The following is a 14,397-nucleotide window of genomic DNA, read 5'->3' as shown; positions in this document are numbered from 1 at the left end:
TTTTAAAAATTTTTTGTAGTGATTGTTTTATGGTTTATAATATACATCTTATTGTCAACCATTCTCACTTTGTACAATACTGTGTTTACTAAAATTTATGCATATAAGAATCTTTTCACTTTGCATGATTTTTTGGTAACAGTTACTTTGCCGATAAAGGTCACAGTGTTGATGTATGTGCCTAAGTTTCAGTCAACACAGTACCATGCAAAGTAAGGACTATTTACTTATCACTTCGCATATGGTATAAGAATCTTATACTTTTCCATTTCCCCTCTACTTGCTTGGCCTTTTATGCTACTGTTATGATTCATGTTATTTCTACTTTTGTTGTTTCCACTGATTTTTACTTTAAACAGCATGATTTAAAAATAAGAAAAATATTTGTTTATCCACATTTACCATTTTTGGTAAATATTCATTCCTTTGTGTATAGATTCAGATTTTTATCTGGTATCATTTTCCTTTCGCCTAAAGAACTTCCTTTAATATTTTTTGTAGTGTCAGTCTGCTGATGATGAATCAATTCTTTCTGGCTCTGTGAACTAAGGGGATTGTTTCGCCTGCTCACTTTGGGCAATTCTTTTTCCAGCCTTAGGTAGTTTCTTCGCATGCCTGCACTGATCAGTACTCAGCTGAAGACTTGAGAAGGTTGCTTCTATAAATCTCTGAAGCTCTCTGTTTATACAGCTTTCTCCTCATTGTTACTCTGCTCTGCAAATTTTAGCTGTCTTGATCCCCCATAACTCCCAACTCCTTTTCTACTCAGACTGACTCCCAGGCTCCACCTAAGTTTCCTGTCTCTGTACTGTCACTTGGAAGCTTTCCAGGCAATAAGATGAGGCAGTCAGAGGGTATATGCTGTGCTCCTCCCTTTCCCCAGGGATCACTGCTCCAGGCTGCCTGTAGTCCAGTGTCTGTAACCATTGTTTTCTGTATTTATTTTTTCTTTTTAGTTGTTTAAGGTGGGAGGATAAATCCAGTCCATGTTACTCTGCCCTTTACTGAAAGCAGACGTCTATCCATATGTCATATTTTTATGAACAAAATTTTTCTTAATTATATTACACGTATAATTTTTTGTGTACTTTTTTACTTAACAGTGTGTTAATAGCGTTTTTATGTTTTCCATACTATTAATAGTTTTGAGTTAGAAGTATCTGAATGCATACAATATTTAGCCCTATGTTGATAATTAGATTATTTTACTTTTTCACTATTAAAGCATCTGATGTTCTAAAAGTTCCCAATATCTTGATCATAGTGCTCCTGATATGGAAGATATATTGACTGAATCAGAAATTAAATTGGATGGTGTCAGACAAAAGATATTCCAGGTAGCCCAAGAGCTATCAGGGGAAGATATGCATCAATTCCATCGAGCCATTACTACAGGTAAGTCTAGGTTTGTTTCAGGGGTAATAAATATTTTAAATAGTGTGCTACATGATTAACATGTGAGTTAAATGAATTTTAAGTGACACCTGATGAAATAATAATACTAGTTTTAAAGAACTGCAACTTTGTAGTAATATAGAAGTAATCCAAAGGCAAGTTGGCTTTATTTTTTTTTAACAGTGTAGTAATAGTCATTGATTGATTTTAATGAAGTAAGAACACAGATTTAATAGGATGAACTTTATTCTTGAGCATGTAGGATGTGTTCAGACAGGGCACATCTCATTTCTAAGTACAAGTCAATCTTGTACTTAGTGGCTCTTGTACCGGTGGCTCTAAGTTTCCATTTCAAATAGGTTCTTGAAAGAAAATGTTGCCAGATGAACCCAAATATCTCATAATGTGACTCCATATCTGGGTGTTTTATATTCATTTAAAAAAATTTGAGGGTAGGCCGGGCGTGGTGGCTCACACCTGTAATCCCAGCACTTTGGGAGGCCAAGGCGATGGATCACGAGGTCGGGAGATCGAGACCATCTTGGCCAAGATGGTGAAACCCCAATGCAACTAAAAAATACAAAACTTAGCCAGGTGCGGTGGCGGACGCCTATAATCCCAGCTACTCGGAAGGCTGAGGCAGGAGAGTTACTTGAACCCGGGAGGTGGAGGTTGCAGTGAGCTGAGATTGCACCACTGCACTGCAGCCTGGATGTCAGCACAAGACTCCATCTCAAAAAAAAAGAAAAATTTGAGGGTATACTAGATCTTGGTAGTTATCATTATTTTCAAATAAATTGAATAAATGTATAAAGTGCTTGGTTCCTTCCTCTTCCTTCTTTTTCTAATGTGGGTTCATTGATAGGACAGATACTAGATAATTCAGATACAGGTTGGGTATCCCTTATCCAAAATGCTTGGGAACAGAAGTGTTTCAGATTTTGAGTGTTCGAATATTCACAGTTTATTGCTTGAGCATCTCTAATCCAGAAGTCTGAAATGCTCCAATGAGCATTTCTTTTGAGCATGACCTTTGAGCATCGTGGCAGCACTCAAAACGTTTTGGATTTTGGATCATTTCGGATTTAGGATTTTTGGATTAGGAATGCTCAGTATCAGTACCCTAAGATTTGCAGGAAGACTGGGAAATGAGTTTATTTGGTATGTGCTTAATATGTATATCCAGTTTTAGCCTAAACGTTTATAATTTCAGCACTTGTTTTTTCAGAAATGTTGAAATGTCTTCTAATATGGGTAAGAGAAAGTACCAGCATACGTTAGTTAAAACCGAGGGTGCATTGTTGGAAACTGAAGTGTAAAACAGTCTGTGAGGAGTCATTATAACATTACCAAGTGAAATACAATCTGCCATCATAATTTATTAATATCAGGAGTTTATTTGATTTTTTTAATAATAGCACACATAATAAAGATGACTTCATGAATTTAGTTTGTTGTAAAGTGACACAGCCTGTAAAGTGTGACAGATTTGGCTGCAGTGGGAGAGAAGATCAGAAGTATTGGTGGGAAGAAGGGTGAAGTAAAAGGTAAATCAAGCTTAGCAGAAAACACGAGAATATCTTTATAATAGTAGCTGTGACGATACTACAGATAGATTCATAGCAGGAAAATATTTCAGACAGAGTAGTTCTGCTATACATAGGTATGCGTGTGTAATCTTGAGGGCTACTGAGTGGCAGTGTTGGTGGTGGTGGGGGACCAAGTTAGGTCCCTTAGTTTCTGGAAAGTGCTTGAACTGAAGCAGCAGTATAGTCTAAAGTCTGTATTAAACAGAAATCCAATTCTACAGCTTTTCCTAAGTATCCTATTAACCTGCTTGACTGAAGGCAAGAGTGTGAATAACTTCCATAATCTTTATCATTTTTTCTATCACATCATCATGTAGTATGCCTATCTTGCAAAAATTCGTGACAGTTAATAAATATAATAAAAGCTGATCACCATTGTTCTCACTTTGGACTTCAATCTGCGTAAAACTTGTATTTTAATAAAAATTCATATATTTTCCCCACAATGTTGGTCCTCATGTGAAAAATGATGTTTTTCATGTTTAAACTTCTCAGTTCCTTATTAGTGCATGATTAGGCTCTACTAATTGTGGCAACATCAAGTTCCCCAAATATCTGTGGGACATAATTGGGCATTGCAGATTTGCTGTACTTGGCCCATAGTTCTATTTTGTATATCCTCATGCATCAGTGAAGTATAAAGATAAAGAGTTTAAATAAGGGCGAAGACCATATACATAATGATACCAGAAGCAACCTAGAAAGCTATACATTGTCTTACAGAACAGAGAAATGGAGAGAAAAAGCAGAGAGGGAAATATTCAGTAGAGTATTTCCTAATTCAGGAAGGAAGTGCTGTACTCTTGGAAAGATAGGACATTAATAAAATGGGAATGATCCATCTTCAGATTTTCCTACTTCACTGTATCATTGAGGATTATTATAAGCCCAGTGGTCTCTTTTAGGCCTTCGTTTATGATTTGTAAGTTTTCTTTGAAGATAACTTACTCGTGGATTAAAATAATGAAGGATTTTCTATATCTTTTCTGTAAAAAGTCTTTAAAATGAGATTCTTTGAATTGAAGCAATAAAGATGTTTTTTGTTAAAGTTAAGAAATAAAGTGGTCAAGTAAAGAGGTGTCTAGGACTGAAAATTTTGCCGACAGATACTTTATTTGATAAAATAAGGTTATTTATAATTGGATTAGCATTAACAATATGATGCTTATGAATAGCTTGCTGCTTGTAATTGTTAAATGCTTGTTTTGGTATTACTCCAAATAGTTGTTCTTTTGACTTGAAGATAAAACAATTCTGGCAATGAACTAAAGGAGTTCTGTGCTTTTCCTCATTAAGAATAGTGCTAATGGCACGCAGAGCATTTCCCTAAGGGATACTTGTGTGAGCTCAAACTTTGAGTATCTTAATAATTGAACAACAACACAACGTCAGGTCTGTTTTCTACACATTTCTTATCAGAGTAGATTACAGATTGTCCCAAGGGATGGTTAAACAAATGAACAAATAATTAGTTGCTTGAAATAAGTCACTTAAAAAAATTTGTGTCCTGCCATTTTTTTTTCCCCTCTTGTTGAAAAATTAACAGTTGTGGGGGAAATGTCCTCCATTTCAGAGAAAAAATACTGTTTTTTTCTTTAGTTTATATCACTGATAATGATAAGAATTGTCATTTTTTGAGACATTTCGTTACACCAAACTAAGTTTATATCCTAATTAATATTTTAATTCTTTTATCCAAGAATGTGAGTGATGGGTAAAGTGGATGTTTAGGGCCAGTTAAGATATGTTTTTAGCCACTATTCTTTATATTCACAATCTCATAGGTTTTTGCAATACCTCTAAATCATAGATATTTTTACCGCTTCACAAGTGGGGAGATTGAGGCTCACAAGTTATGCTCAGGGTCATAAGCTAGCCTGTGGTAGTACCATTGGTTTCTTCCTAGATGGATTTCATTTACCTCTTGACTTTACAACCTAACTCCTAGTGAAGGCTTTACTTTGCTTACCCCAAATACTGAGGTTTTCCTCATACACCCAGCACACACTGTGGCCCTTTTTTTCATAGCGCTTCTCAACTTCTAACGTGTAATCTCCTTATATATTTCTTCATTATCTCTCTTTCCCTTACTAGAATGTAGACTCTGTAAATCTCTACAAAGATTTCATTCCTGTTTTTCACTTTATATATCCCAGACACCTAACAAGTATCCGTAAATATAAATGTTGAAAGAATGAAGAACAAAACCAAATTTAAAAGGCTTTTTTTCCCCAGCCATATGCTTTATCTGATGATTTGCTTTCATGAGTTTACATTTTTACTGTTTTTTGTTTCTTCCAAAAGAAAGCATGTTTCCAGGAGCTATTTCTTAGACATACTAGCAGGAATAGGATCAATATTAATGTTTAGGGAAGTTCCAAAGCTATAGCAGTACAGAGAAATTAGATGTAGGTTCAGCATGTTGGCAAAATGTTGAGTGCTCACTGGAAAAATGAACTATGATACAAATCTCTGTAAGCTTTTGGAGTAACAGTAGGAAGAGTGTAGTGGATGGAATAATATAGCTAAAAATTGAATTTGTCTGTTAATGCGTGAGATTAAGAGAGAAGTACCAGAGATGTTGGTTAGTTACGGTAAAGCTAAGTGCAGAAGCAGATTAATAAACTGTGACGTTGCAGTGACTTAACAAAATAGAAATTGTATCTTTCTCTCTTGAAGACCAGGCTTTATGGTGGTGGTGTGACTGTGCTCTGCCCACTTAGTTATTCACAGATCCATGCTCTGTGGGGCTCTGCTGTTACCGGTACATGATTTCCAAGATCAGCCACGGCATCAACATATAGCTGACAGATTGTAGAAAAGGGAGGAGTTGGGGATGGTGCCTGAGGATTTTATGCACGAGCCCTGAAAGTGGCATAGAGCACTTCTGCCTACATTTTGTTGGCTAGTCACGTGGCCACACCAGCTCTAAGGAAGAATGGGAAATATGGTCTCTGTGCATGCCAAGGAAAACAAAATATGTTTGATGAATAGTTACTTTTTCTCTACCTGATATGGTAATTTGATGTTCTTTTGGTGTAATAGAAAATTCAGGTATATGCCTGTTGATTGATTTAAAAATTTTTTCTGAATAGATTTTTCTTTTGTTTGAAAGCATTCATTTGTCTGTTTGAAAGTGATATTATAACTGGTGAGAAGACTTCTAGTTGTACTACCTAATTTTGTAAATAAGGTGAGTGATAGCATTGAAATTGGAATCTGACTTGTTTTATCTACTCTGATAGACTTTCTGAGTATCTATCCATCCATCTCTGACTATCATCCATCTCTGATAGCTAGTATCTAGTGCTTTAAACAGTTTTATCTAAAGTCAAAGGCTTTTTCTTGAAGATTCTGCATCTTGTTAAAGACTCTCATCATCCTTAATTTTACCCATATATGTAATTACATAAATTATGCATTTTTTTTTGAGACAGAGTCTCACTCTGTTGTCCAGGCTAGAGTGCAGTGGTGCAATCTAGGCTCACTGCAACCTCCGCCTCCCAGGTTCAAGCAATTCTCTGCTTCAGCTTCCCGAGTAGCTGGGATTACAGGCATATACCACCATGCCCTGCTCATTTTTGTATTTTTAGGAGAAATGGGGTTTCACCATCTTGGCCAGGCTGGTCTTGAACTGCTGACCTTATGATCCACCCACCTTGATCTCCCAAAGTGCTGGGATTACAGGCGTGAGCCACTGCAGTGAGCCAAATTACGTAATTTATGTAATGTAATTATGTAAAATAGAAACAGTTTAGGGTTGCATGTAAATGTCAGATGACTCGTTAGGCATTTTTTGGTGACTTGTTTCAATCACAATTTAGTAAGTGTATATTTCACACTGTGAGCTTTTGTGATGACTACTATGACCACGAGAAAATCTGTGTATAGGCATTTTCCGGGTTATGAAAACTTGGTTTGTAAATATTCTTTCTAGATAAATGTCTGGTACACACTACTTGGACTGTCCCAAATGTATGATGGTCTTTTAGTCTAATTTCTCTTTTCATCTCTGAGCATTCCCATTCCTTTTCTGAAATCTTGTTTCAGAAGGTTATTCTTTTGACCTGAGGTCTGTCTGCCAGTTGATAAGGATAGGGCTAAATAGGCAACATGGAGAAGAAGAAACAGTGTCTTACTCAGTTTTGGACATACTGCACCAAGTCAGAGAGATCCTTGTTCCTTGACATACTCTATCTTAATTTATTATGGCTTCGTAGGATACAAATAATGTTCTGCTAATATAGTTTGCTAGTACTTCTTTTTTTTTTTAGTCTCTCTCTCTGTCACCCGGGCTGGAGTGCAGAGGCGTGATCTGGGCTCACTGCAACCTCCATCTCCCAGGTTCAAGTGATTCTTGTGCCTCAGACTTCCAGGTAGCTGGGATTACAGGCAAACGCCACCATGCCCAGCTAATTTTTATATTTTTAGTAGACATGGGGTTTCACCACGTTCACCAGGCTGGTCGCAAACTCCCGGCTTCAACTGATCCACCCACATTGGCCTCCCAAAGTGCTGGGATTACAGGCGTGAGCCACTGTGCCCAGCCAATTTGCTATTACTTCTTAGCAAACCAAAAAGTATTTAAGAATCGTAGTACATATTGATTTAGGATAACATTTTAGAAGAATAACATCCCCTTTTAATTGTAAGCTAATAAAAGGGAAAACAAATCGAAGGAACAAAAAGACATTATAAAATATTATCTAACAAAAATTAATGGCAGTAATTCTTTTATTCTTCTCATAGTTTAGTAAACAGATACACAGGGCCCTTATACTAGACACTGATACGTTATTCTACATAAACTCTGCTATGTAAACAGATGGATGCACTTGACAGATGAGAAAATTGGAGCACAGTAAAATGAGTAAACTTATCTCAGTTCACACTGCTCACAAGAGACTGAATTAGCTTTAGAACCTAGGACATCCTCACTTCAAGTCTCTGCTTTCTGTTTTGCTGTTACCATATTTTATTCAGTGGGAAGCTAGAGGCAGAGAGGTGAGGCAGCTGTAGTGGTCCTTCTTGGTGTGAAATGAATAGGGCCTCAAGTTTAGTGTTAGCAGTGGGAATAGAGAGGAAGGGGCATGTGTTTAAAAGACAGTTTATTTTTAAAAAGCATAAAGGGAATAGTCTGGGGATGCCTTTAGGTTTCTGGTTTGGCCAACTGGATGAATAGGAATGTTATTAAGTGGAGAAAACAGGAAGGTGGAATGGGTTTTGGATAAAATTAATTGGAAATCTTAGGATGTACAGATTGCTGCCTAGGAGGCAATTTGATCTGTAGGTCTAGGGAACTCAGGATGCATCTGTAGTTACAGCCTTGGAGTTACGAGCTCATAAATTGTAGTTAATTTTAAAGACATGGATAAGATTGTCTAAGGAGAGTGTAGAGTGAGAATAAAACCAAAGGCTTGGAACCTTAACTAAAGAAAATACAATATCATATTTAAGGGAGTAATATCCCTGAGTAATCAAGACCTGCGGATGGGATCCAGAGCTTAAGCCTTATGTGACAGGACAGCTCCCTCTTTCCAGATGGGCAGTTACGATGGGTATAGAGGTAGGGAATTGAGAAAATTCTTGCTCAGTCACTTCCATTTTATTTTCATGTCATGTGCTGAGAAAAGGGGATGTGGTGGGGAAATGGTATGGAATTGATGGGAGACTGGAGATTTAAGAATGACTCTGATGGCTCACGCCTGTAATCCCAGCACTTTGGGAGGCTGAGGCAGGCGGATCACGAGGTCAGGAGTTCGAGACCAGCCTGACCAACGTGGTGAAACCCCGTGTCTACTAAAAATACAAAAATTAGCTGGGCATGGTGGCACGCATCTGAGGCAGGAGAATCACTTGAACCCAGGAGGCGGAAGTTGCAGTGAGCCGAGATTGCGCCACTGCACTCCAGCCTGGGAGACAGAGCAAGACTCCGTCCCCGCCCCCAGCCAAAAAAAAAAAAAAAAAAAAGAATGACTCTGAGTGTAATGGGGATGGGTACTTAACCAGGAATATTTAATAGTTATTGTTAATCATTTTTGAAAATTTACCTGAGCAGTAAATATAATCCTTTCTGTATAGCAATAGGAATGAATGAGGCAGAAAGTTAGATTAATTCATGGTTTGGGTTGTGCTCATTATTTGGCAGCAGGATGACAGTGGGAGAAGTAGGAAAAGATAAGCAGCCTAATGCATTATTGTGGCCATGTTTGTTGTTAAAATAGAAATACATACTTCTGTGCTTGTTGGTAAGTAGTATATTGTCAACTGTTATGAGTAGTAAAATTAATACAAATTTCAGCGCATGTGGTTTATCTCAGAAGCCAAAGGTGCACTGAATCCAAGATACTATATTAGTTTACTAGGCCTGCCGTAATAAAATACCACAGACTGGTGGCTTAAATAGAAATTTATTGTCTTGCAGTTCTGGAGGCCTAAAGTCTGAGATCAAGGTGTTGGCAAGTTTGATTTCCCCTGAGGCCTCTTTCCGTGACATGCAGATGGCCGTCTTTTCCCTGGGTCTTCACATGGCCTTGTGCACACATGCACACACATCTCTGTTGTCTCTGTGTGTCCTAATCTTTCCTTACATCTCCAGTCATGTTCGATTAAGGTGCACCTCAGCGGCCTCATTTTAACTTAATCACCCCTTTAAAGACCCTGTCTCTAAATACACTCACATTCTCAGGTACTAGAGGTTAGGGCTTCAACATATGCTCTGCATATTTGGGGCAGCTCAGTTCAGTCCATAACGGATACTTTTTGGTTTGTGCACTGCAGCTAGAGGATGAGCTACAAATGTTACTTTGGAGTGGAGGGACCGGGGAGTTGCTTTTAAGGCCAGGGGTGGGTGGTTTTGTGTTGTGCATTTGAGCTGTAGACTTCTTTTGTAAACCCCCAAGAAGAGGTGCCTTAACGGGAAAAGCAAATAGTGTCTGACAACTCTTCTGGGAGCCAGGGATATAAACAGATATTTCATGCAGACCATATTCTCTCAGGCTGCATTTATAATCTCAGGTGGGTTCAGAAGCATTGCTTTATTTGAGGCATGGCCCCCTGGTGGAAAGAGAAGTGGCTGTCTCTGCACAGAAGGGAAAAAGTCTGGGGGAAGGGAGCCTTATTGATAACCATCACAGGACTGCAGGCATCCCAGCAAGTGAGAGCACAGCTTTTCTTTGTTTTCTTCTTCCTTCCTTCGTTTTCCTCTTCTACTCCCTTCATCCCCCATTGGTTGGGGGAGAGAGTGTGATGAGAGAGGAACAGAGACTAAAGGAATGGTCAGGGGAATTAGAAGCTGAGAATGGGGGCAGGCCTGTGTGAATCCCCTCCATTGGCAGGAACCTAGTTACCTGATAACCGTCATTTTGATGGAGGAGGTCGTAGGACGAGTTTGATGACACTCTCCATATCAAATCATGGCTCAGAAAAGGGAAGTCAAATCAAAAGCCCTTTCCAACAGCATCTAAAAATTAAGAAATGATTTGAGAATTATCAATGATTTGAGGAATAATTGGTAAGCAGTTCTATAATAAATATAGTTTAGTGTATTAAGAAAATAAAAATATATTTAAAGTTTGGGGTTTATATTTATTTATATAGCACTTTATATTCCTATTAAAATACCTGGAATATGACTCCAAGGGACAAAGTAGTTGAAAGTGCAGATGAGTTATTTAAATGATTATTATAAGAATTAAGCAAGATAGGAAGAGAATGTGGTCCTTTGGTATTAGTAAAGTCAATTTTAGAAGATCCTCAGATTGGTATTAACTTTTCTAGTCTGTGAGGTCTCCTTATAAGAGATAAGACTTGCTCAGTGAGGTGAAGTAGAAAGAGATAGACATTGCCATCAGACAGACCTGGGCTTTTATGTTTTAATATTCCATAGCTCTGTAATCTTGGAACAAAGTATACAACCTATTTGAATTTCAGCTTTCTTTCTTTAGCATGAGAACATTAATAGCTACCTCCTGGATTTTTTGGAAATTTAATAAAATACATTTATGGAAAGCATTTCTTACTTTGTTTGACATATAACCATTAACAAATATTTGTTCCTAACCCTTCTTGAATTTAGCAAAATTAATCTGTAATATTGTACTAAATTTTAACATTTATTTTCATTTTGGATAAAAACTCAGTGGCACCAATTTGCTCAATACCCGTTCTTCAGCGCTAATGTAAAAACCCTGCTTAGGGCTGGAAGTGGTAGCTCATACCTGTAATCCCAGCACTTTGGGAGGTCATGATGGGAGGATCACTTGCGACCAGTCTGTGCAACTTGGCAAAATCCTGTCACTACAAAAAAGTAAAAAAAAAAAACAAAACAAAAAAAAACAAAAAGCAGCCTAGCTAGGCATGGTTGCTTGCTCTGCAGTCCTAGTTACTGGGGAGGCTAAGGCATGAGGATCGCTTGAGCCAAGGAGTTTGAAGCTGCAGTGAGCCACAATTGTGTCACTGCACTGCAGCCTGTGTGACAGAGCAAGACCATGTCTCTTTTTTAAAAAAGACCCATTCTGAGCACAGTGGCCCAGGCCTGTAATCCCAGCACTTTGGGAGGCCGAGGTGGGCGAATCACCTGAGGTCATGAGTTCGAGACAAGTGTAGACAACATGGTGAAACTGTCTACAAAGATTATCTGGGTGCAGCAACAGGCACTTGTAATCCCAGCTTCTCAGGAGGCTGAGGCAGAAGAATCGCTTGAACCCAGGTGGCGGAGGTTGCAATGAGCCGAGGTCGTGCCACTGCACTCCAGCCTGGGCAACAGAGCCAGATTGTCTCAAACAAAACAAAACAAACCCTACTCAGACAAAATTCAAATTAGTGGAATTCTATTTAGAGTTTACTGTTGGTAGTATAAGCACACATACTTTACAAAGCTGAGGCATATAGATATATTTATTTTCAATGTACAGTTCATGTATTTGAAAGTAGATTTTTAGCAGAGTGGCCTGTGAATCCATTATAAATCTGATTTCATTTTAACATTTCAGTGATTGCTTTGGTGATGCTAACTTGTTTTAAAAATTCATGTGGTACCCAGAGAAATAGTTCCAAGTGCAATTTTTAAAAATTGAGACATTACATACCACATAATTAACCCTTTTAAATTGAATAATTTAGTTGTTTTTACTATTTTCACAAGGTTATGTACTTATCACTGTCTAATACCAGAACATTTTCATCACACTCAAAAGAAACCTCTTACCTATTAGCAGTCATTCCCCATTCCCCCTTCTAATACCAGGGTTAGCCCCGGGTCACCACTAATCTACTTTCTGTCTCTATGGATTTGTCTATTCTGGATATCTCATATAAATTGAATCAAACCATATATGGCCTCTTGTGTCTGGTTTCTTTGAGCATGTTTTCCGAGTTCATCTATGTCAGAGCATGTATCTCTATTTCATTCCTTTTTAATAACTGAGTTTTAGTCTGTTTTATGGATATACTATATTTGGTTAATCTGTCATCAGTTGGTGGACTTTTGGGTTGTTTCCACTTTTTGGCCTTTGTGAATAATAACTGCTCTTAGTATTTGCCTACAAGTCTTTGTGTGAATACGTGCTTTTAGCTCCTTTGGGTGTATATACCTAGGAACAGAATTGACAAATCATATGTTAAACAATTTCTGAAAAAGCATTAAAAACCAAGAAACAAAGTTGAGACATGTGAGGTTCAAATTTATAGTGAAACCTGTGTCATATCTGTTTGCCTTTATATATAGTTTTTGGTGGAGAGTGGGACTGGATGCATATTGTTTAGATGTTAAAGGAATATGTAAAAATAATCAGAAGCCTTTAACTGGATTTCCCCGTTACATATTCTAATAGAACAAGGAAAAAAATAACAATTTACCTAAAAGCGACGTACAGACTTCTCTCTTACTGGCAGCTGATTCTGTAAATAATTCTAATTGGATTTTATCCAAGGCAAAGACAGAAGGGGAAGGCATTGTTTGATGGAATAGAGCAGTACGTTGAAAATTTTCACCTTGGGGATTATTCACTGAAAATAGCGGATGTCCTTTTTATCAGGTTGAAACATAACTTGTTTAAACATCCTCTTACCTACATGTGACCAAAAATGCTTTTCAGTGTTTTGGGCCAGATGTCCTTGAACTTTCTCAACGTTATAGCATGAAACCTAATTTCTTTCTTTTTTATTTTTTATTTTTTGAGACGGAGTTTTGCTCTTGTTGCCCAGGCTGGAGTGCAATGGCGAGAGTTCACCACAACCTCCGCCTCCCTGTTTCAAGCGATTCTCCTGCCTCAGTCTCCCAAGTAGCTGGGATTTACAGGCACGCACCACAGCGCCCGGCTAATTTTGTATTTTTAGTAGAGACGGGGTTTCTCTATGTTGGTCAGGCTGGTCTCAAACTCCCGACCTCAGGTGATCCACCTGCCTTGGCCTCCCAAAGTGCTGGGATTACAGGTGTGAGCCACCGCACCCGGCCCATGAAACCTAATTTCTCTGGAGCAAAAATGGCCACCTCATCTCTGAAGTAACTTTTGTTAACACATTTCAAGAACAACTTATATAATGACTAGATATACTTGAAATAATGACTAGATATACTTGAAAATTAAATATCTGACACCTACCCACATTTAATAGAGATTGACACCAAAGATAAAGTTTGAGGACTCTTATTCCATATTCTCTTTTCCCTATTAAAAAATAAATCAAGACCTCAGATTCTGCTCTTCATCAGTTTGAACTCTGATCTTGTTAGTAAGTATTATAAATTAAGTACAACTGAATAATTGAATACCTAATTTTAAAATAGTTTTGTTTGTTGAGGCACTTACAGTTTCATAGACTTTGGTGAGGAGAAACAGATTATTAGAAGGAATTTACGGAAAACAGTTGAGTCTCTTGTACATATGAGTTGCTATCTTTGGGAGAGGGCCAAGGAGCAAAGTCATCTGGGCCTTGTCCCCACCGTCAGAGTTCTAGGGTGCAAAATAGGTGATCAGACAGCTGTTTGTAATCTAAAACTGACTGAAACATTTAATTGAAGTATAAGTTTTATATTGTGAGAATGAAGAGACAAGTACCGCCTTGATTAGGGTGTATTAAAACATTTAAACTATTGTTGTAGGTAGAGAAAGATGTGAGAGAAGGCTTCATAGTCACAGAATGACATGGAATCATGAAAGTATATAGTGTGTTTGGAAGACTACAGAATAAGGTTAAGCAAAACATGGAGAAAAGCTGAACCAGGAATTTAGTGGGGAAAAATGTTGAGAAAAATGGGTATATTTTATATGGAGATGACTGTAAAGAAGTAGGTAAGGTGGGAAGGGTGTGAGCTTTTGAATTCTAGAAACTCACTATTTACTGTGTGACTTGGCTGAATTTCTTAACTTCTCTGTACGCCAATTTGTTCATTAAGGATAGTAATACAGTC

General features: G+C 37.8%; 1 protein-coding gene across 1 annotated transcript in view; it reads left to right on the top strand.

Annotated features, from left to right (window-relative positions):
- TSNAX (translin-associated factor X) overlaps window positions 1-14,397 on the top strand; it is a 38,371-nt gene that overhangs the window by 12,239 nt on the left and 11,735 nt on the right. The window contains exon 4 of the mRNA XM_011933298.1: window positions 1,265-1,395. Coding sequence (XP_011788688.1) covers window positions 1,265-1,395 — 131 coding nt within the window. The remainder of the gene's footprint in view (window positions 1-1,264; window positions 1,396-14,397) is intronic.

Source organism: Colobus angolensis, unplaced genomic scaffold (genome assembly GCF_000951035.1).
Source record: "Colobus angolensis palliatus isolate OR3802 unplaced genomic scaffold, Cang.pa_1.0 Scaffold126, whole genome shotgun sequence".
Classification (NCBI taxonomy): Eukaryota; Metazoa; Chordata; class Mammalia; order Primates; family Cercopithecidae; genus Colobus; species Colobus angolensis.
Note: the sequence above shows the minus strand (reverse complement) of the source record. Positions and strands in the feature narration are given on the sequence as shown.